Source organism: Hipposideros armiger, unplaced genomic scaffold (genome assembly GCF_001890085.2).
Source record: "Hipposideros armiger isolate ML-2016 unplaced genomic scaffold, ASM189008v1 scaffold_188, whole genome shotgun sequence".
Classification (NCBI taxonomy): domain Eukaryota; kingdom Metazoa; phylum Chordata; class Mammalia; order Chiroptera; family Hipposideridae; genus Hipposideros; species Hipposideros armiger.
The window spans coordinates 780,446-804,941 of record NW_017731538.1 but is presented as its reverse complement, the minus strand read 5'-3'; the positions used below and the strand labels follow the sequence as shown (position 1 = coordinate 804,941).

The 24,496-nt window shown below is 42.3% G+C and overlaps 1 protein-coding gene and 1 long non-coding RNA gene across 3 annotated transcripts in view; one reads left to right on the top strand and one right to left on the bottom strand.

Moving 5' to 3' along the window:
- Positions 1 to 24,496, bottom strand: part of PARVA (parvin alpha) — a 187,892-nt gene that overhangs the window by 49,999 nt on the left and 113,397 nt on the right. The window contains 3 exon segments of the mRNA XM_019652886.1: positions 10,673 to 10,775; positions 12,485 to 12,555; positions 12,637 to 12,726. Of these exon segments, the coding sequence (XP_019508431.1) occupies positions 10,673 to 10,775; positions 12,485 to 12,555; positions 12,637 to 12,726 (264 nt within the window).
- Positions 3,745 to 24,335, top strand: LOC109388283 (uncharacterized). 2 transcript variants are annotated; one of them, XR_002125172.1, is made up of 3 exons: positions 3,745 to 3,905; positions 21,861 to 21,967; positions 24,247 to 24,335. It is a non-coding gene; the product is annotated as an uncharacterized LOC109388283 (long non-coding RNA). The 2 variants fall into 2 exon arrangements; XR_002125171.1 differs by lacking the exon at positions 3,745 to 3,905 and adding an exon at positions 12,694 to 12,775.

Sequence of the window (24,496 nt, the reverse complement as noted above, 5' to 3'; positions counted from 1 at the left end):
TCCAGGTTGAGCTGTTGTTCAGCATCTTAGGTGTAGAGGGCAGTGTCACTGGCCCTCATATGTGGGATCTGAACCGGGGCCCTCTGGCGTCCCAAGACAGTTCTTAACCATCGGACCACTCAGCTGGCCCGAGTCTCCTCTTCTTATTGTAGTCCCAAGTTCCCTAGTCCCACTCTATAGAAATAGTTTATTCTCCACTATTTATAAATAAAAGAATAATAAGACTTTCATGCAGCTTTTGAGTTTTTCAGAGACCAGAAAGTGCCTCCTCCAGTTTAAGACTAGCAGTATATATTATCTTTTTTTTTTAAAGATTTTATTGGGGAATTGGGGGAGGAGAACAGCATTGGGGAATCAGGGAAGGGGAACAGACAAGTTACTGTCCTTTTGTTCTTCAGTCTAGTCATGGAGAATGTCACGTCACTGGCCCATGTTGGCATTATCATTGTGCTCTTCCTGGGTGAGGCAAATTGGCTGCCAGCCACTGGACAGCCACTCACGGTGGCTCTTGGCAGCTCTCGGAGCTGTCAGCTGCTCACGGTAGCACAGTGGCCCACTGCAGCAGAGGCTGCAGCCTACGCCTTGGCCAGAGACTCACAGAAGCCCAGCTTCAGGTCGAGCTGTTGTTCACCATCTTAGCTGTAGAGGGTGCAGCATCACTGGCCCGCATGTGGGATCTGAACCGGAGCCCTGCTGCTCAGAGCTGGAATTCCAGGCCAAGTCTTAACCAATATGCCACTCGGCCGGCCCGTACATTATCTTAAAGTATTCTAGAATCAATGAGTGGTATAGCAGGAAGACCTTAAAGCAGTGCTGTCCAAAAGAACTTACTGTTAGGATGAGCATATTCATTTCTGCACCATCCAATATGGTAGCCACTAGACACATTTGACTATTGAGCACTTGAAATGTAGTTGGTGTGACTAAATGCATTTTTAATTATTTTGAATAGCTACATGTGAATGGGTACTGTATCGGACAGTTCAGTTGAAAGATTTTATAGGGCATCTTCTTGGTTTCACAGAAGAGTAATAAGAGCTGCAGAGAAACGTTTTAGTGGTAGAACCAAGATTGGAACTCAGAGCTCCTGTCTTTCTCTTCATTCTTGTTTCAGTTTTAGCATAGCTGCAACTTCAACTTACGTACTTTTGGGTGTAAGAAAGCAACTCTCAAAACCAATATGATCAAAACCCTTCAAGACACTGCACCTCCTAGGATTCATGGTGTAATCCCCATTTGACATCTGCCACTTAGAGTCAGCCTGGTTTACTTTAGCTACTCATTCCCTACCTCATTAGGTTCTCTTAAACCTTTTCCCATCTATACTGCCACTCCTCTCATTTGATACTGTCATTATCTCACAAGGGGATACTTTGCCTCTACGCAACACTCCTACTGTTCCTAGGTTGTCTTCATAAAGCCCCATTTCTGATCTTGTCACTTTGCTCATAAGCCAGCAGTAGTTACCACTGCCCACTGAATAGAGTCCAAAATTCTTAGTTCAAGGTTCTCTGTGATGTGGGCTCATCTTTCTGTAAATAAAATTTTCATTTTAGAATGGTTTCAGGATTTATAGAAAAGCTGCGACGTTAGTTCAGACAGTTCCTGCATATCCTAAACCCAGTTTTATCTATTGTTAACATCTTACATTACTATGGTACATTTGTCACAAATAATGAACTGACATTGGTACATAACTATTAACCAAACTTCATACTTTATTTGGGTTTCACTAGTTTTTCCCTAATGTCGTTTTTCTGCTCACACCTACTGATCATTGTCCCCTTAGTTGCCTCTGTTCTGTGATACTTTCCCATACTTGCCTTGTTTTTCATGACCTTGACAGTTTTGAGGAGTACTGGGTTTTTCCTGTTTTTCTCATGGTTAGACTATGGTTATGGGTTTGGGGGAGGAAGACCACAGAGGTGAAGTGCCCTTTTCATTGCATCATATCAAGGGTACATGCTAGTAATATGACTTATCACTGGTGAAATTAACTTGGATCAATTGGCCAAAGTAGTGTCTGTACCATAATCATTGGAAGCCAGTCTCTAAATGCAGTCCACTCAAGGGAGTTAACCTCTACCTCCTTGAATGGGTCGTAACTACATAAATTATTTGGAATTATTCTGTAAGGAAGAGTTGTACCTTCTAATTTATTCAGCCATTCATTTATATCAATATGGACTTAAGGCTATTTATTTTAGACTTTGGGTTATAATCTAATAGTATCCTTCTTTTTTTATTTGATCAAATTATTTAATCTTTCTTGCCATTGGGAGATCTTTCAGGTTGGTCCTGAACACTTTCAACATGGTGCCCCATAGATTTTTTTTCTCAGCACCTCTTTTTGGTTGGCAAGATGCTCCAGGCTCATCTTCTATATGTCTTGCTCTAGTCCTAGTGTCTGCCACTTCTCCAGATGCCCTGGTTTCTATCATTGGGCAGCAGGGTTAGAAACCAAGATCTGGGTTTACATCTGGGTTAGCCACGCATCCTACCCAACAAGTCCTGATGATCACCTGCCCATTCGCTCCTCGTCTCTACAGCACTCTCCCTTCACTCACTCTGAAATCAACAGGGGCTTGACTGGTGTTGTGCCGACTGGAATGTTCTCCTTCCTCAGATGGCTGAAATTCTGGTCCTTCCATAAGGGCCCATTCAAGATGCCCCCACTTTCATGACATCTTTCCTAAACTCCTACTTGGTATTCCACAGCCCTTTGTGCTACCAGGTTGTGAGTTACCTGAAGGCAGCACTGTGACACATTTACTTTTATATACCTTAAACTCAGCAGTTAGCATATAGCAAATCCAATGGTTGTTGCTTAATACATTGTTGACTAAGGTCAGTGTAAGATGTACTCTCCTGGGCCTATCATGGAGAAAGACACATACACTAAAACAAAACAAAAAACCCTCCTGTAGAACCTTTAGGCCCAAGGCACCTTTTGGTTTCACTCCTTAAAAAGGTATCCTATTTCAGTCATGTGTTATTGTGAAAACCAGAAGGAAGAGCCTTACGACTTTCATCCCTTAAAACAAGCCTTTTCTGGGCTGGCCGAGTGGCACGTTGTTAAGAGTTGGCTTGGGATGCCAGCTCTGAGCAGCAGGGGCCCGGTTCAGATCCCACATGAGGGCCTGGCCTTCATGTGGGATCTGCGCCCTCTATAGCTAAGATAGTGAACAACAGCTCGACCTGGAACTGGGCTGCCGTGAGTTGTGGCGACGGGCGTAGGCTGCAGTGGGGCTGGCCGGCAGCAGGCCTGAGCTTTCGTGAGTCGCTGTGAGCCGCTGTGAGAGGCCATTCAATGGCCGGCAAGCAACTGCCTCACCCAGGAAGAGCGCAATGATAATACCAACATGGGCCAGTGAAGCGAAGTCCTCCACAACTAGACTGAAGAACAAAAAGGACAGCAACTTGTCTGCTCCTCTTCCCTGATTCCCCAACGCTGTTCTCCTCCCCCAATTCCCTAATAAAATCTTTAAAACACACACACACACACACACACACACACCAAAAACAACCAAGCCTTTTCTGTTCCCGGTACATACACAGGTTCAAAGATAAGAATCAGTCAAATAAAACATACTTAAGGAAACTCACATAGCCATCTTGTCTGGAAACCTCAGTAAGAAACATGCAGCAGCCCATGATCAAATGAAATGATTATCTGGTTCAGGCACTTTCCTAGAATCCTTCATCTTCTGCCTTTCACTCAGTTATATCTATTGTTTAGGTATTACAGAAGCAAACATAACAAGGTGACCACAGACGCAACTGCATACCTGAGAGGTTGGGAAATTCATTGACTTTCCTGATGGTCAGAGTATACCCAGAGGGAACAGAGGATGCTGCCTCTATCAACACCCTAAGAAGTGGCTAATCCTGGGAAAGGAAATGAGGTGAGTTTTTGAGGTGAGTTTTTGGCATGGGGTAAGAACATTCTTTTCATTCTGAGGTGTGGAAAGGACTGGAGCCATCGCCATGCAAGGGTAGGGGTGGGCATCAGAAAGAGGCAGGCCAGAGTGGCCAGAGAAAGCTAAGGTCAAGAGGAGTGACTCTTAAAGCAGAAGTTGTATCCTCTGGTCCTCCTCGGTGGTGTTACTGCCTCTTTCTGGAGCTCCCTGGCCCACCTGCAGCTGCAGACAGCTCCCAGCACACTGATGGTTTCCATCTCCAGCCCTGAAGCTCTCTTTCTCTGCCAGGAGTACAAACTGGAGGTTCTTAATTCCTACACTGGCAATCCTTAACCACAGGGTGATGGGAGCCATAGGATAAATGCCCCTGCTTATGTTTCCTGGGAAGTATTGTCCCCTGGTTTCTTAGAGGGACCCCCGCAAGACTGAGCCCTGGTTGCAAACAGAGCTGCTATCCTTAGTATTGCACTGTTAGCTGGTGTTTCTCCCTTCCCCTCTACCTCCTACCAACGCCTGCTTTCAGGAAAAGTTAAACTCAGCTCTGCTGTTAGGGCAAGAGGGAAGACCCAGAGAACAGAGGTAGCAGTGGACAGCGGGGCTAGGCAGCTCAGAAAGGACTAGAGGGAGATTGTTCCAAGAGACTCTCACCAACATGCCCAGGGACTCTGAAAAGGGCAAGCATACCAGACACTGCTGCTGAGCAAGTCACATCTGGCCACACAAAGGAGAACCAGGTATGATGCTGCCCCCACAGAGCTCGTGATCAGAGAACACCCAGCCAGTGCTTTTCAGCCAAGTCTACCTGCCATCTCAGGTGTACTCACATACTCAGGCTTTCACCTAAACATAACCCTTTGCCAAGAGATCCTTGCACATATCCCTCATCTCTAGGTTCTGTGTCCTTGCTCCATGATGTCATCAACAAGGCTTCCTGGACTCCAGATCCTACTGCCTAGATTTGACTTGGCACATCTGGACTCCTGGATTACCTACACACACCTTTTCCATCCTTTAAGTGCCAGCAGTTCATAGTTTACTAATCCTAAACTTAGCCTCCTCCTACTCTCCATGCCCAGCTCCAGTAAAATTTGAAGCTGAATTTCTGGAAATGTCATACCTGATTTATCTTAGTACTACCAGGTAATAGTATAATACCATACCTGCACATAGATGTTTATTTGTGCTACAGGTAGCAAGTTAAAAACACTAATAACTTCCAGTGAAGATGGCAGAGTAGGTAAGCACTGTATTCACCTCCTCCCATGACATCCAAGTTACACCTAAATTATAGGACAACCATCATTGAGAACCACCTGAAGACAAGTAGAGCAGAAATCCTATAATTAAGGACATAAAGAAGAAGCACATCAAGACTGGTAAGAGGTGGAACAGGGGCCGGCCGAGGGGCTCAGTTGGTTAAGAGCTCACTCAAGAGTTTGAGCTCTGAGCAACAGCAGTTCGATTCCTGGCCCAAGCTGAGCAGCCGCTGAGCTGCCAACAGGTGGCAAGATGGCTCAGCTTAAAAAAGAAAAAAAAGAAAAGAAGTGGAACAGGCAGGTACCACACCCACATGTCATGGTTAAAAATGGGGAGGGCTATCTCGGCTGCAGAGGTCCCCTGTGAGAGCGAGGGGGTCGCAGCACCAGGAAGAGGAGGCCCCCTAGCATCTGGCTGTGAAAACCAGCAGGGATTCTGTGTGAGATGCAGGCTGCTAGAGTCTAAGGCACTCCTCTTGAGGGGCCCACATGTGGACTCACTCACTCACAAACTCACTTGCTCAGGGCTCCAGCGGCAGTGCAGCAGCTCAAAAAGTATCAGGAACATACAGGGAGAAACTAAATTGACTAGCTTCAGGGTGAGGGCTGGCAGGGTAGGGGATGGTGCAGCTCTCTCCAGGGATGGAAATGCTGGCAGGCACCATTGTTCCTTTGTGGAGCTCCCCTCACCCAGGCAGTCCAGAGAAGGTGAGTGCCAAATCTGAGCTCTCCATTAACCTAGCTAATACCATTTGCCTTGCCCGGGTGAATCCATGAGACCCTGCCCCACTCCAACTTACGTGCCAAATCTGAACCTCTTCCAATGGCTCTTCCATATAGCAGCCTGCCTCCGCTCATGCTGTAGATTTTCCTGAATTCTCTCAAAGGTCCACACACCCCAAACAAGCAGTGGTTGGTCTCAGCCTGCCCTGTACCTCTTGCTAAGTGGCCCACGCCCAGCAGAAGGAGCAACTGGAATCAACCTACATTATAAATCCCAGCAGATGACCCGAAATCTGGCAGAATTGGTGGCCAGTGTTGACTGGGAACATAGTTTCAACTAAGCGGCCACAGACCCGGCACAAGTGGTAGTTGGCCTCATCTCACATTGTGGTACCCACTCAAGGGTCCCAACCTGGCAGCCGGCCTTGGTTCACAGCATAGCCTCTCCAAAGTGCCTACAAGCCTAGCACAAGGGGCAACCAACCACAGATAACTTTGTAACTCCCACCAGGAGTTACCTCGGCCTACACCAGAGCCACTCCCAAGAAATACACACAAACACACATTCACAAAAGAAGTGAAAAAGAATGACAGAAACATAAAACACGCCGGGAATAAGTAAAAATAGTAGTGATTTTAGAATCACTTAAGTGTTCAAGCTTAAGTGACCATCAACTTAAAATAGGCTGCTATAAACATAGCTTGGCATATATGAAGTACATGGCAACCACAAACCAAAACTTTACAAGAGATATACAAGAAAAAAAGACAAAGGAATCCAAACATAACACTATTGAAAGTCATCAACATGAAAAAGAAAAGGAACAGAGAACTACAAAAACAATCAGAAAACAATTAATAAAATGGCAATAACTACATACCTGTCAGTAATTACTTTTAATATAAATGGTCTAAATGCTCTAATCAAAAGACATATAGGGTGGCTGAATGGATAAGAAAACAAGACCCTTACATATGCTGCCCACAAGAGACCCACTTCAGATTGAAAGCACACACAGACCAAAAGTAAATGGATGGAAAAATACATTTCATGCAAATGGAAAAAAAAAGCTGGGGTAGCAATACTTATATGGGACAAAATGGACTTTAAAACAAAGGCGGTAACAATAGACAAAAAAGGGGTATTTTATAATGATACTGGGATCAATCCAACAAGAGGATATATATAACTCTTGTAAACATTTCTGCTCCCAATGTAGGAGCACCTAAATATATAAAGCAAATATTGCTGGACATAAAACTCCTAGAAGAAAAAAATAGGCAATAAACTCTTTGACATCACTCTTAGTAATATTTTTTTTTGATATGTCTCCACAGGCAAGGGAAACAAAGGGACTACATCAAACTAAAATGTTTTTGCACAGCAAAGGAATGAAATGAAAAGCCAACAAATGTCCATACTACTCAAAGCAATCTACAGATTCAGTGTAATCCCTATCAAAATACCAATGGTGTTTTTCACAGAACTAGAACTAGAATAAATAATCCTAAAATTTATATGTAACCATAAAAGATCCCAAATAGCCAAAACAATTTTGAGAATGGAACAAAGTTAGAGGTGTCATGCTACCTGTTATCAAGCTGTACTACAAGGCTATAGTAATCAAAACAGCATGGTACCAGCATAAAAAAAATAGACACATCGATCAATGGAACAGAATAGAGAGCCCAGAAATAAACTGACACCTATATGGTCAATTAATCTATGATAAAGGAGGCAAGAATATATAATGAGGTAAGGACAGTCTCTTCAATAAATGGTGTTGAGAAACCTAGAAAAATACATGCAAAAGAAAATGCAACTAGACCACTTTCTTACACCATGTACAAGAATAAATTCAAAACAGATTAAAGACTTAAATGTAAGACTTAAAATCATAAAACTCCCAGAAGAAAACACAGGCAGTAAACTCTGTGACTTCACTCTTAGCAATATTTTTTTGAATATGTCTTCTTTGGCAAGGGAAACAAAAGAAAAAAGTGGGACTATATCAAACGAAAAAGTTTCTGCACAGAGAAGAAAACCATCAATGAAACAAAAAGACAACCTACTGAATGGGAGAAAATATTTGCCAGTGATACATCTGATAAGGGGTTAATATCCAAAATATATAAGGAACTCATACAACTTAACATCAAAAAACAAACAAAATGGGCAGAGGACCTGAATAGATATTTCTCCAAAGAGGACATACAGATAGCCAATACACATGAAAAGATGCTCAATGTCACTAATCATCAGGGAAATGCAAATTAAAACCAAAATGAGATATCACCTCAAATCTGTTTGAATAGTTATCATCAGCAAATCAACAAACAAGTGTTGGCAAAGACTTGGAGCAAAGGGAACCCTCCTGAACTGTTGGTGGGATTGTAAATTGGTGCAGCCACTATGGAAAATATTGGGTTGTCGGAAAAGTCATGATGCATTTTTGCCACAAAAAACAGAAAAAATCCGTCAGGACTTTTCCGACAACCCAACAGTATGGAGGTTCCTCAAAAAATTAAAAACAGAACTACCATATGACCCAGCAATTTCACTTTTGGGTATTTATTCAAAGAAACATAAAACACTACTTTGAAGGGACATGTGAATCCATATGTTCATTGCAGCATTATTTACAATAGCCAAAATATAGAAGCAACCTAACTGTCTATCAATAGATAACTGGGTAAAGAAGCTGTGGTACATTTATACAATGGAATATTACTCAGCCATAAAAAAGAATGAAATCTTATTACCATTTGTGACAACATGGATGGACCTAGAGGGTATTATGCTAACTGAAATAAGTCAAAGACAATATAATTTTGCTTATATGTGGAATCTAAAAAAGAAAACAATAAATGAACAAACAAAACAGAAGTAAACTCGTAGATACAGAGACAAACTGGTAGTCACCAGATGGGAGGGAGGTTGAAGGAATGGGTGAAAGGGATTAAGATGTGCAAATTGGTAGTTAAAAAATAGTCACAGGGATGTAAAGTACAGCAGAGGGAATATAGTCAATAATATTGTAATAAAAATAATAACAATATTGTAATAACCATGTTTACTGCCAGGTGGGTACTAGATTTCTCAGGGTGATCACTTCATACTATATGTAGATGTCTAATCACTGTGTTGGATATCTGAAACTAATATAATATTGTATGTCAACTGTAATTTAAGAAAACCCCACTCATTAATACTGATTTCTAAATAGTTTCTGATAAAAGAAATCAGGGTTCTTGGAGAAGTGGTTGATTCCAGAGTCAGAGTAAATAAAGCATAAGATAAGCGTGGTACATCTTATGATGCCAGAAAGTAGGGAGGTGCTGTGGGGGAAAAAAAAATGGGGCAGCGTATTGAAAGTGTCCAGGAGCCAACCTGAAAGAGCTCCCAAGGGTCAAAACTGGAAGTATGTCAGCAAAAAAATGAATAATGATAGTAGTGGATTATAATGTAAAGTATAAAATAAGTATCATTGTGTCCATACTGATATACGTAAGTAAATGAGGAATAGGGGACAACGTTTCCTTATGAAAGAATTCCAATTAAACGTAGAAGGAATGGGGAGATTAGAAAATCTCCACTAGACCACCACAGTAATAATCAAAGAAGACATGTTCTACCAGTTAAAATTAGTGGGAGGAGTTTAAGGAGAAACAATATATTTGCAGTCTTAAACTATCTCCCCCCAAATAAACTAACTATAAAGAGAAAAACAGTAACTTTACAGTGAACAAATCTGGCGGACATCATCGTAACCAAGTGGTCAAGTTTAACATCACTTGTATTAAGATGTTAACATCATGCACTCCCTGATATGCTCCAATGAGAAGGAAATATCACTTCTGTGGTATTCTTCCCCAAAATATATACCTTAATCTAATAATCATTGCCTCTTGTCCCAACCTCTGAGATGGAAGAGAACCATGGGTTCAGGTGCCTAGTGGGCAGTTAAGCATGAAAAGTCTAGAACCTGGAAGAGAGATTTTGACAAGAGAAAACATGGAGAACAGAGAGGGGAAGTCCAAATTCATTCAAGTTGAATTTGTCTTTTCAACACTAAGATCACCCCTGAATTCTCCTTTTCCTCCCCCACGGCCTTACATTTTCATATGCACAGCTGTGAACCGACGCAGGGATACACACCTTCACGGAGATGACACACACAGAGGCGAACACCACACAGACACATACTCCCACACACTTGCACCCAACCTAGAGAGAAACACAAGAACACACAAGCATCCATAGGACACAGCGGTACCGATACACACACACTCATACATATACACAGGTCCACAGGTCACACAAATCCATACACATATACTTGTGTGTGCGTGCGTGCACACACACACACACACACACACACACATACCCACAGGTGACAGGTATACAAACACATAAACGCTCCCACACACACACGTCCATATACAGAGGCCACAGGTGCACAATTTTCTGGAGAGGGTGAGGCATGTTTCCCAGTATACAGTGGAGTCTTTTCATCCACTCAGCTGCTGACCCTCGACTACTGGGGGCAGCAGACCCATCTGGTCATTGAGACTCCCTTTGCAATTCATTCATATAAAACAGATTCTGAGAGGACATCCAAAGGCTCCACTGTCTATTATCCCACACTGTACACATTCATATTCGATTCTAGGTGAATCACTGTGAACTGAGAAGAACTCCCAACTACGAGAACGTAATCCATCCATGTGCTATTTAAAGAGATCCATTGCAACATTCAACTCGCCTCTTACCAAAAAGCTTCTGCAGGACTTGTCCATCATATAAATCTTCAGCCAGGTCTTTCACAATGATTCTCTCTCCAACCAGCACATCATTAATCCAGTCAATTAATACCTAGAGATAGAGAATAAGAGGCGAGTCACGGGTTATTTTTTTATAGACCAACTTTCTTATCTTGGACAATTAACACCTAAATGAACTTCATATCTTGAAAGCAGCAGAACTATCCATATGAGCCAGTGTGTGGACAAGTAGCTATAAGTGTGAGCCCCAGTGGCCCTGATAATTTTCAGGTGTGAGCCCTCCTAGTGCCGGTGATATACCAGTGTCCCTGCTAATATACTCATATTCTGGACCCCTACCATTTCTTACCCTAATGGCAAGCAACATCCACACAGTAACTGGCTGTGTGGCTTTGTACTGGGCGAAGTATGGGCTTTGGGGTTACACAAACTAAGGTTGAAACCCCAGCGTTACCCACGAATGCTGTGATCTACGGCCCTCTGTGTGTGTGTATGGCCCTTCCCTTTCTTCCTGTTTCCTCTCTCCCTCCATCCACCCAGCATTTATTAATACCTGCCATATGTCACACTCTGTGCTGGATCCTGAGGGTACAGCGATGAAAAAAAGAGACAGTCTAACCTGGAATTGTAATAGATAAGTATGATATCGGGGCGGGGGAGGGCAATAGAGGGGGAGAGCGGGGTTGTTACTTTGTGAGGGTGAAAAGGATAACTATTGCATTGTTCTGTACACCTGAAACCAACAATAAAAAAAAAAAAAGAAACTCACCATTTAGTGAAGAAGATGGAAGTATCCTGCAGGTGACTACAATGACAGAGCCAAATGCAGGATCCCATAACAGCACAAAGAGGGGTTAAGCAGTGGCACTGGGGTTTATATAAGGCTCCCTGGAGAACATGACCCCACTTTGACCCCACTCTGCAGAACAGGTAGATGCATCTGGTCGTAGGGGGCTGCATAAGCAAAGGCATGGCCGCGGGGAGTGTGGGAAGCATGCACAGTGTGCATGGAGAGCCACAATGAGCAGGTCTGGCGTCCCCATGTCGCCAGGCTGGGGATGATTTGAGTTTAAACAGGCAGGTAGAGACCCCAAATACCACCCCCCAGGAGTGTGGGCTTCAACCTGCAGTTGATGGGAAACTGCACACAGGTTTTGAGCAAGAAAATGATATATTCAATTTGCATTTTGAATGAATCACTCTGACATCCAGTGCCCTTTTTGTCTCGTTTTAAGCGATGCTTGGAGAAGTTGAAGAAGAAAAAACAGGATGGGGAATGAGAATGGGGATGAAATGAACATTTTTTGAGGGGTGATCACATGCCAACCCCTGTGCCAGGTGCATTACGCATAATGTTTCATTTAATCTCATTTATTTCCGCTTGTATTCCATCCCCCCACTCTCAGCTGTGACCATAAACAAACCATTTGGCTTTTCTGAGACACAGTTTCATCATCTGTAAAGTGGGGATGATACGCATTTCTACTTCACAGAGAGCTTTTGAGGGTCCTTGAGACAAACAGTGAAAGGACTGTATGAACTATAAGATCCTAGCCAATGTGAATTTATTTGCACTAACTTCTTTGCTGCTTATGATCAACATAATTAATTCGGCATTGGTCATGTCCCACTTGTGTTAAACTTAGATGTCCACCTACTGGACCACGAGCTGCCTGCGGAAAGGGATTGCTGTGACTATTCTCTCTGCAGTGGCTCACGTGGTACCTGCACAGGGTGGGTGGTCTATAGACACCTATTCAGTCTGGGAGGCACCGGAAGCCCCTCCTAATTTTTTCTTACCTTCATTAGCTCTTGAAGCTTGGGGTCACTGCGTGAGTTTGGATCCACCATTGTTCGCACTTCATTCTCCTCTTTAAAAAGAAAAGGAAATCAGTGGGAATGGTTTCACTTCAAGGCATCAGGCCATCCCAGAGAACAAGAGACCCACGTACCCAGCATGGTGTCCTCAGGATCCAGCTCGAAGGGGATCGGGCTGAGGGGCAGGTTGATGGCGTTCATGCCCTCCTCCTGAAGCTCTGACACTGCAAGGAGAAGGAAGTGCGGAGTCACACTGCAGCCCATTGACAACAGGTGAGTGGATCTCTAACAAACGTGTTCCATATTGATACTGAGAAAGGTTAGGTTACAGCCGTTGCTCAGCCTGCAATCAATTCCCCGTCTCTCCTTGCTAAAAGGACCAAATTGTCCCTTTCATCTCACCTCTTCCAACTGCCACCTCATTCCCTTTCCTCAGGGAAACAGGGCGATCTCTGCTCCTCTCAGAAATGGTCTCGGAATAAATGGAAGTGAGGAGGGCGCTGACGTCTTAAGTCTCTGCCTTTTGCCTCCTGCTGCCCTCCTTCAAGAGCTTGCTGTCTGATCATAGTGGGCACCTGACAGCTGTTGACTGGATGAATGAAGTCACCAAGTTAAGGCCACATGTATGTTGTAAGCCATTTCCATCCTCGGCTCAGCCCTTCTGTGACCTCTCCCCTGACCTGAGTATTTTTTCCCTGAGTATTTTTTTATTGTACTACCTCCCTCTTTCACCCCCCCCTCCCCCCAGCGCCGCTGCTCAAGAATGTCTCCGTCTAGCCTCTTCTCTGGCCTCTGGGCCTGTCCCTTGGGCTCTAATGAGCTGTAGGCCCTGAGGCCAGGCACCTCACCTCTCTAGGCCTGCTTCCTCAGCTGGACATGAACAGCTCCACTGGATGATCAGCAAGTTCTTTTCTAGTTTCCAAATCCTAGAAACCTACAATTCCACTTTCAAGAAAAATAAAAAGAGGTCGATGACCACTAAAGACTTCCAGCCTGATCTCTTCCCCTTCCACATCTCCCACATGAAATCTTAGTTAAAAACAAAAACAAACAAAAATTCCTACCAGAAAGCCTGTTGTGTGATAGACTCTGCTGAGTGCTGACCTTGGATTACCTCTCCTAAAAGCAGTGACTTAAATCCCCTCACCTCTATTCAATTCCAGTTTGGATAATAACTTTTCACCAATTATGCACAAAAAGACCATTTTCTCTGAAAGCGTAGACCAGCAAAAGGTCCTTAAAGAGCTAACATGGCAGCTGCAATCAACCTTAATAGAAGCAATGTCCCATCTTTCCATTTTATTTTATTTTTTATTGACTCTGGCCTCACCGATTGCCAGTGTATACTTGCAAGAACTCTTAAGCACAAGGCAGTCACTTACAAAGAGTTCTTTCATATTAGCAAACTCACTGATGGCTGCAGTTGGATGGAGAAAGAGATTGCCTAACAAAGAGTGAAACACACTCTACCCCAAAGAGACACAACTCGCATTATGAAACTGGCATTTATTCCCGTGGCTGTGGGCCCTTGACATTCATATGGGCTATCGGCCAGTCACCGTCTTGAATCTCCAAATTCACAGATACCCACTCTATATAATTCTCCCCCATAACACATAATGAAAAATATATAAGCAATACCTTCAAGGCTTAAACAATTCTATAAATATAGAATTGCATTTGCTTTCTAGTGAAGAACAATTGTTTCCTTAGACTTCTATAATTTCTTCTAATATTCCTCCTAGGACTGGCAGTTTGCTTCTTTTCCAGGCTCTTTCTCACAAAGAAGCAAGATTTCCATTACTTAACAAGCACTGCTATGCAAGTACTGGGCAGTGGAAATAAAGTCAGGCTGCAATGTGGGTGCGAGGCTGGGCTTACTAACCGAGGAAGAAAGTAGTTCCCGCCCAGAACCTTCTCTGTCTACATTCTCCCCCAGGTCTGTGCTGTCCAATATGGTAGCCATTAACCACGTGCGGCTTTTTCAATTTAAATGAATAAAAATGCAGTTTCTTAGTTGTACCCATCGCATTTCAAATGCTCAATGGTCCACATGTGGCTAGTGGCTACCATACTGGATGGCACAAGTGTGAAGATTTCTATCATCACAGAAAGTCAACTAGATGGTGCTGTCCTAGGTGATCCCCATGTATCTAAATGCTGATGTCTGCATTTAAATCTGCAGCCTAGACCTGACCCTGAGCTCCAGTCTTACTTGGATATCTCCTCTTACGTCTATTAAGAGAGGTTTCAAATTTACACATATGAAACAGAACTCGTGATTTTCAATACCCTCACCCCCACCATAACAACACTGAAACAAGACTATTTGTTCTTCCTCTATTCTTATCCTCCTTAGTAAATGGCCCCAACATATACACAATGGTTTAAGCCCAAATCTGAGGTTTTATCTTTAACTTTTTTTCTCTCACCTTTTACAGCCAATATATTGGCAAGTTTTATGGGCCCCACTTCCAAACCAGGACCAAATGCCAACTGCTTCTCCCCATCTCCACCACCATCATCTTGTTTCAGGACAACCAGAACCACCTTCTAACTGGTCTACTGCTTTCTGATTATATTCTACTTCCAATAGCACAATCAGAATAATAAGCATGTAAACAGGATGATAAATTCTCCTGTAGCTTCCATCATACTCAAAGTAAAACCCCCGCTCCTAAGGCCTATAAGACCTTCTGATTAACGGCCTACCTCCCTCTCATGTTTTATTTCCTTCAAGCACGCATCATGATCTGAAATTATTATTTACATGTCTGTTATCTCCCCCCCACCAGAATGTAAGCTGTGGGAAGACTGGCACTTTTTTCTTGTTAACTATTGGCTCTCCAAAGAGGAGCCAGACTTTCTAGATTCAAATCCAGGATCATGTATTAGCTGTGTGACCGTAGGCAAGCTCATCAACCTCTTATAACTCAGTTTCCTTATCTGCAAAATGGGGATGATAATAATATTGCCTACCTGCTAGGGTTTTTAAGAAGATTAAATGAGTTAATATATGTAACACACTTAGAAGAGTCCCTGGTAAGAACTATGTCAATACATGCTATTATTATTACATAAAATAATACCTTATGCATAGTAAACACATAAGAACTATTTGTTAAATAAATGAATAATCAGAACTGCTTAGACCATCCTCCAATAGTGCAGGTTATGAGTTGAAGCACAATTTGCCAAAGCAGTATATAGGATGCAAGGAAGGATTCCAGCTTGTCCTCAGGAAAAGTAACTTATATTTTGGCCTCACCCTGTGTGCGTGTGTATACCTACACATTGCATGTGTGCACATTTCTGGGCAGCATTTCTAGCTTGCATTTCCTAAGGAGAGCTAACTTGCATCTCCCCCAAGACTTGTACAGCCAGAGACAATTTGTGAATCTAGAGATATTTACACCTCTACAGTGTGACTAAAATGCAATATCTGCAGCCAGGATTCCTAAAGGTAGGTCTGAAAGGGATCTCTTTTTAGGTGGAGATCATTGTAAAAATGTTTTCAGATGAAAACTCCCCGTCAGAAACACTCCCTCTCAGCCCTGCCTCTTTAATTCACTCACAGAGACAAAACAAACTGGAGAAGAAAGGCTAAGATATGTTTGCAATTGGAAATGTTTTTTTCAGGAAATGATTTGGTGCAGGAACATCATTCCCATCCCATTAACTGCTGACTCCGAGCCAACTGTTTGTAAAAGTGAATATGCAAACTGCCCGGCTCAGGCCTGGCCCCCTGCCCCATGGGGCCGCATTAGTGGCCACTTTCCCAAAACAGCCCTGTCTGCTTCGGAGGTTTCATTTCATATTAAACCAAAGCAGGACCCAGCAGAAGCCCCTCGCCAATCCTGCACTCTGAGAGAGAAAGAGCTGCAATTGAATTTTCTCGGCATAGAATATGAATGCGATGTTTATCCCTTGAACCTCCCATAACTATCTCAAACTAGGCCTGAATGTGCAGCCTTTGGTGTCTTGCCGCGCCATTAGTCATAACTTAATAAACAGATTAAATGCCCAGCTGAAGGTCGGCTTGGGAGAGCAGGGTGATTGCCTCAACTCCTGAAGTGCTCACCATGAGAAAGGGGACTTGGGCTTTTCTGGAAAATGAAGTCTGACTCTTGAGTCCAGCTGTGCAGCAGAAAAAGTACATGGATGGGCTTTAGAGTCTGAAAGAGATGGATTTGAATCGGACTTCTATTTTTATCAGCGGTTGGGACCTTATGTAAGTGACTTAACCTGAAATTCAGTATAAAATAATTACGAAAAAAAGGGGATGACTGACACTGCTGGTTTCCTCCCCAATATTTATTTTACTCTTTTTTTCCTACTGAAAGAATCCTCATTTTCTATTGGGTTGCCAGAAAAGTCATGACGTATTTTTTTCTATGTTTTTCATTGCAAAAATGCGTCATGACTTTTCCAACAACTCAATAGTATACACCCCTCCCTCCTATGCCTCTAGGTGAGATCCTGATTAGCTTAAGCTAATTATGATAACCTCGATTTCTTCAACAGTGATTGGCTCAAGCATTGTCATGTGATACAATTCTCATCAATGAGCCATGAGAGGCAATTTCTAGAAGCTTCTAGAAAAGCTTTCTTCCATTTTAAAGAGAAGCCCAAGGAGGAAAACATATCTTTTTTCCTTCCTTCTAACCATTATTGCATCAGGATGTTACGCCTGGACTTGCTGCTGCCATTTTGTAGCCACGAGGTAAGTTGGCCCAAAGGAAAAGCTAATTGGCTAAAGCTGGCAGAGAAGAAAGAATGAAGGGGTTCTTGCTGATACTGTTAAGCCACCATCCCTAAAGCTACCCTAGCTTTATATGTCTTGTTATACAGATATAATAAGGTCCCTTATTGTTCAAGCCAGCTGAGTTGGCGTTTTCTGGGGCTTGGATCCTGAACTCCCTAATTAATACATGAGAACATGAGATACTAGGATTATAAAGTTGATGGATGAATACAGAAGGTCTGCAATGAATTATAATTTTGCCTTCTTTTATTTTTATCACGAGAAACAGAATAGCTGCAGGCACCTCTTACACTCCAGAAATACGGGTACATACAGGGACTCAAAGAACACCAGGCCGAAAACAAGTATGGAGGGAAGAATGGACAGCAGTTTCTAAGAGTATGAAAGGACCCATTTATGCAAGGCCAGTAATTTCAGTCATTCAATCAATAAACATTACCGGGCACCCTCCTCTGAAGTAGACCCCGTGCCAGCACGGGGGATTTGACATGGGTCTGCCTCTATCTGCTCATGGGTGGGTGAGACAGACACATAAACACAACATGCCGGATGCCGCACTCAGGGGGGTGACGTGTAACTAGAGGGCTGTGGGAGCTCAGGAGGAACAAGGCTGATTTTGGATGGGGAAGACAGGGAAGGAGTCCCAGAAACGGGACATTTGAGTTGCACTTGCAAAAACGTGAATTTCATCTGACACAGGTACCCCACAAAAGGCACATCTGGTGTAAAAACAGCAAAGTGTGGACAAACAGGGCAAGTGTTAAAGAGAGTGCTGATTACGTATGAGCACCAGGAATGTAGGGGAGCGCACAGGGTAAATGGGGGAAGGAACAGAGGGGCGAATAAGTAGGTGGGGTCCAGAGTGTTAAGGACTGTGAATTCATCTGTTCCCCAGCACTGCCTGGACCATGCTCCCCATGTCTACAGACAGAAAAACAAACAACATACCGAGGGAGGGAAATAGAACAGCAAGGATATTCTTTCTCCACTGCAAGTGGGCCCCAGTGAGATATCCAGTCTGCTGTAGGTCCTTATCAGGATTCAGATGATGGCTTTCTGGTCCTCTTGAAAGCTACTAAAGCTCCCTTAAATTCAAAATGGCTCAAGGGCCCCCACAGAAGATCTTGGCAGCTAGAGACAACTACAATGTCTGATAAGCAAATCCCAACAATTTTTCATTATGTGAAAAATCAACCTAGAAGAACATCTACCAAAAAACTACAGCTAACATCATATTTAAAGGTGAGAAGCTGGATGCTTACCCCCAAAGACTGGGAACAAGGCAAAGATATCTTCTCTCACCACGCCTATTCAAAATCATACTAAAATTCCACGCTAGTATAATAATAAAAGAGAAGGAAATAAAAGGCATACAAGCTGGAAAGGAAGAAATAAAACCAACTTTTTCTGTAGATGACATGATTGTAGAAAACCCAAAGAAATGACCAAAACAAACAAAACAATAAAAAGTACCCAAACTCCAGAAAAAAAAATTGAGGGTTGCTAGTTGGGAGGGGGTGGGGATGAAGGAGAAGGGGAAGAGATGAGACAATACAAATTGGTAACTACAATATGGCCTCAGGGATAGACAAGACAGTCTGGGGAATATAATCAATAATATTGTAAATATTTTTTAGTGGGACTCATGTCTTGTTAGGGAGACCACCTCATAGTCAGTGTAGAGGCCGATATACAGGACCACCACACTGTATATTGGAAGCTGATGTTGAATAATAATGTATGTCAACTATAATTATATATACATATAGTCATGGGACGTGGAGTAGAATGTGGGAATGGAGTCAATGGAATTGTAATAGATAAGCATGATATCGGGGGTGGGAGGACAGTAGATGGGGGGAGGGGGGTTGTTACTTTGTGAGGGGTGAAAAGGATAACTATTGCATTGTTCTGTACACCTGAAACTAACAATAAAAAAAAAAGTACCCAAACTCTTAGAACTAATAAGTAATTATAGTAAGGTTGCAGGATACAAGGTTAATATACAAAAGTCAATTGTTTTCCTATATACTAGAAATTAATGATTAGAATTAGAAATTAAAAACACAATATCATTTACAGTAGCACCAAAAAATGCAATACTTAAGTATAAATCTAACAAAATATGTATAGCAATATGCAGAAAATTACAAAACTCTGATGAAAGAAATGAAAGAAGATCTAGATAAATGGAGAATATTCAGTGTTCATTCATTGGAATGCAAAACATTGTTAAGATGTCAATTATTCTCAACTTTATCTATAGATTCAATGCAATCTCGGTCAAAATCACAGCAAGATAATTTGTGGATATTGAGAAACTGATTCTAAAATGTACAAGACAAGGCAAAAGACCCAGATTAGTCAACACAATATTGAGGAAAAGTAACAAAGTTGGAGAGCTGACACTACCAGACTTCAAGACTTACTATAAAGCTACAGTAATTGAGGGCTGGCTGAGTGGCTCAGTTGGTTAAGAGCTCGCTCAAGAGTTTGAGCTCTGAGCACAAGAGTTTGAGCTCTGAGCAACAGCAGTTCGATTCCTGGCCTGAGCTGAGCTGCCGCTGAGCTGCCAACAGGTGGCAGGATGGCTCAGCTAAAAAAAAAAAAAAAGTTACAGTAATGGAGACAGTATTGTATTGGTGAAAGACTAGACACCACAGATCAATGAAATAGAATAGAGAACCCAGAAATAAACCCATACAAATATATTCAATTGACCTTTGACAAAGGAGCAAAGGCAATTCAATGCAGAAAAGATAGTCTTACCAAAAAATGGCTCTAGAACAATTGGGTATCCATATGAAAAAAATTTAATCTACACAGACCTTACACTTTTCACAAAATTTAACTCAGAATGATCACGGACCTAAGTATTAAACACAATACTATAAAATTTCTAAAACAAATATAGGAGCAAATCTATGTGATTTAGAATTTGGCAATAAGTTTTTAGATACAACATCAAAAAGACATCCATGAAAGAAAAACTGATAAGTTGGACTTCATTAATTTCTACCCTGCAAGAAATATTGTGAGGACAATGAAAAGACTAACTATAGACTGGGAGAAAATATTTACAAAACACATATCTGATAAAAGACTTGCATACAAAATATACAAAGAACTCTAAAAACTGAACAATAAGAAAATAGCACAACTACAAAATGGGCAAAAGATCTGAACAGACATGTCATCAAAGAAGATATACAGATGGCAAATAAGCATATGAGAAGATGTTCAACATCATTTGTCATTAGAGAATGACAAATTAAAACAACAATGAGATAGCATTACACACTTAATTAAAATGGCTACACTCCAGCAGCAATGAGCATACCTAGTGCCCATGTCTTGGTTTCTAGTACCAAGAAAGGGAACCAGGATTCCTTGGAAAAATGGCTGATTCTAGGACTGGAGAGAAAATATATAGGAAATATGCAAAATGAGTCTGGAAACAGAAAGTAAGAAAGCTGAAACAATTTGAGCAACAAAATAAAGTAGTATTGGATTATAACGTAAACCACAAAATAGATATCCATGCATCCATACTGATATAAATGACTGAATAAATTAGTAAATGGAGAGGAGAAAAATCTCCTTTGTAGAATTCCAAATTATGTAGGTCCTGTGCTCTCAAAGAGGGAAAGCATAATCCCCAACTCTTTAAATGTGAGCTCTGCATAGTGACTTCCTTCCAGGGGGAACAACATGGAAAACGGGAACAAGAGTAACTTTACAGTGGAGAAATATGACAAACACTACCTCGGCCAGGTGGACATGGTCAACATCACAGTCATAAATCATGGGATTTGATGCGATGAAAATAGCACTTCTGTGATATTCCTTCCCTAAATCCATAACCCTAGCCTAATTCTGAAAAAAACAAAACAAATAAAACAACAACAACAACAAACAACCAGAGAAATCCCAGTAGAGGGACATCCTAAAAAATACTTGATTAGTATGCCTCAAAACTTTCAAAGTCTTCAAAAACAACAAAAGTGTGAGAAAATGTCACAGTCAAGAGGAGCCAAAGGAGATGTGATGGCTAAGTGTAATGTGATATCTTACATAGGATCTTGGAACAGAAAAAGGGCATTAAGCAAAAACTAAAGGAATCTGAATAAACTATGGAGTTTAGTTAATAATATATCAATGCTGGTTCATAAATTGTAACAAAGGTACCATACTAATGGAAGATATTAATAAGAGGAAAAAAGGGGTAGAGGGCATATGGGACTCTGTACTATCTTTGCAATTTTCCCGTAAACCTAAAACTATTACAAAGAATACTCTATTTAAAAATATCAACCCAAATTTGCTACTTTTCCAACCAAATACTGTGTTTACTGGGGGGAAACCCGTGATTTTATGGAACACGTGTTTCCTTCCATCACCACCAAGAAGACAGGTAATTTACTGAACATTAGCTGAGCTCTATGGACGCATTAGTACAGGAGGCAAAGCACAAAGACCATTTCAAAGCCCTACAGTTCAAGCTGTACTCTTCCCAAGTAAGAAGCCAGGTTTTTTCAGGACGAAGTGCATGTTTTTTGTTGTTGTTGTTGTTTTTGTTTTGTTTGTTTCCAGGGCTGAGATGAGAAGACAGAGCTTCCTCATAACTTAAGGATACCTGGAAGCGTCATTTCTGCTTTCCCAAGAAGGGGTCTATCCCACTAGTACAACCATCACTGAAGGTACAGTGGTCACTTTAATGATTTTCTCTGGAACTGTTCTGGAAATATCTATCCACAGTCCCTCATGGGAGTCTTTACACCATGGGCTTTTGTATTAGTTTTCTATTGCTGTAGTAATAAATTACCACACATTTCGTGGCTTGAAACAACACAGAGTTATTATCCTTATGGTTCTATAAATTAGAAGTCCAACATGGGTCTCACTGGGCTAAATCAAGGTGTTGGCAGGGCTATGTTCCTTTCTGGAGGCTCTAGGGGATGATCGATTTTCTTGCCTTTCCTACCCTCTAAAGGCCACCTGCATTCCTTGGCTTGTAGCCTCTTCCTCCATCTTCAAACCAGCAATGTGTGCATGTGCGTGTGTGCATGTGTGCGCGTGTGCGCGTGTGTGCATGTGTGTGTGTGTGTGTGTGTGTGTTGTCAAATCCTTCTCACATTGCATCACTCTGATCTCTTCCACTTTAAAGTGCCCTATAAGTATATGGGATGCCTTAATAATCCAGGATAATCTCTCTATTTGAGAGTTGGCTGATTAACAACCAAAATTTAACCAGCAACCTTAATTTGCCTTTGCCATGTAAGATAACATTCACAGATTCCAGGGATTGGGAACTGGACATCTCTGGGGGGCCATTATTCTGCCTCTAATAGCTTTCTTGGTTAAGGGGACAGGTTCTGTTCTCAATCCTTGCCCTTGCCTACAACATGTGGGTTCACTTTTCCTCTGTGTGAGACTGCCAAAAGAAAATGCAAAATCCCAACCCTCTTCATCCAAGCCTTTAAACTAGAGGGGTTTTATTACCTTTAACTAAAAGGATACTTGTTTCAGCAGCCATAATATAAAGAAAGCATCATGTAAACATGGGTGCCAGCTTGTGGTGGCCTCAGCAGACTGTCAGGGTCTCACCATACTTCCCTCTACTTGATACAGCTATTTAGTCACCAGGGTCTGACATCCGGCCCTAGGAGTGCAGCCAAAAAAGGGAACTTAGAGGCTGGTGTTGTGATGGGAGCTGACAGGGGCATCTACAGCCTTGAGTCTTATCGTTTCCATGAGCGTCTTTGTTTCAGTCAGTTTTATAGTCTCTGCAGAGTTGGGAGGCTGCCAAGGCTGGACATTTATTCGTTGTTTAGCCAAGCACGTGATTCAGCTACCCTCCAATTGTAAGTAAGCAGGAGGGGGAAACGGGTGCACCATTGGCTAGCTTTGGACAGTCAAAACAATCTGAATAAAACATGGGTGGCGGTCTCAAGTAAGCCATGGGAGTTTAATCGAAACTGCACAGGCACAAAGGGTCTTTCACCAAATACATCACTGTTCTTTGTCTTTTGCCATGCCATGTCCCATTATCTCTTTAGATTGAGAACCTGAACTGTTTCCTTGGTTTTCAAGGTCTGTTCCTACTTGAGCAGAAGGTGGTTGGATGTGCCATCCTGGGAATTTATAATGGAAAATGCCATTGTGCCTGTGTGTGCGTCCATGCACACTAAGCTCTTGTAACAGCCTTAGGGAGCCCACAGAGATTGATCTGGTATTCTGGGTAATTACATGTGAAGAGTGGGTATAATAAGTGACCCAAGACAGCCAGTGTGGAGCTGGTACTACTTCTCTCTTTCATTCGTAAACATGTGTGGGCACCTCTGGTGCCAGGAGCTATGAGTACAAAGATAAATCAGCACCTCTTTTCTGAGGTCAGTAGGTTCCAGAAAGGCAGCTACCTGTGGTGGCCCTCAGAGCCCAGCACAGTGCCAGGCACACAATGAGCACTCCACAAGTGCTCAGAGGATGCTTTAGTTAGGGGAGGGAGAAAAACGAGGCATACACAAACTGCAATGCAACTTGATGAGGACCTCCACCCAGTTCTGAACCAAGTTCTGAGAGCTGAGTGCCCTTCCAGGGTGGAGGGAGCAACAGGGGCATGTGGGGTGTGCAGAGGCCACTGGAGGGCCATGGCGCCCCAGGCACCAGGTGCAGCCTCTGCACCTCATTTGCATTTATCTCTGGGTATCACCTGAGTCAAGTTTCCTCATTTCATTCTCTGTGGCTCTTTGACCTTCATGTCTATCTCCTCATTTATTAATCCTGAACAGGCAGTCATTTATTTTTGCATTGGCTCCTTGCTGTATAAAAAGTGCCACATCAAGTATTAGTCCACTTGAATTCTCAAGTGGTGGCCTGGGTAGAAACAAAAGCTCTGGGTGTGGCTGGTGAGTGAACATGGCATTGTGTTTTGTTTGGATCAATTCACTGGTGGTCTAATTTCTGGGTTTGTCTAAAGGTCTGTCATTGGTTTATCCTGAAGGAGTACAGTCTGTGGAAACTCTCTCTTGAATGAAGAATGATGATGGTGGTGAGAGAACACACACTTACACTGCACTTCCTTTGTACCAGGTACACAGATGTGGCACTTAAAGAAAAACATATTAACTCATTTAATCTACCAAACAATCCAGTGAGTAGGTACCATTATTCTCCCGATTTGACAGATGAGGATACTGAGGCTCAAAGAGGTTATGTAACCAGACCAA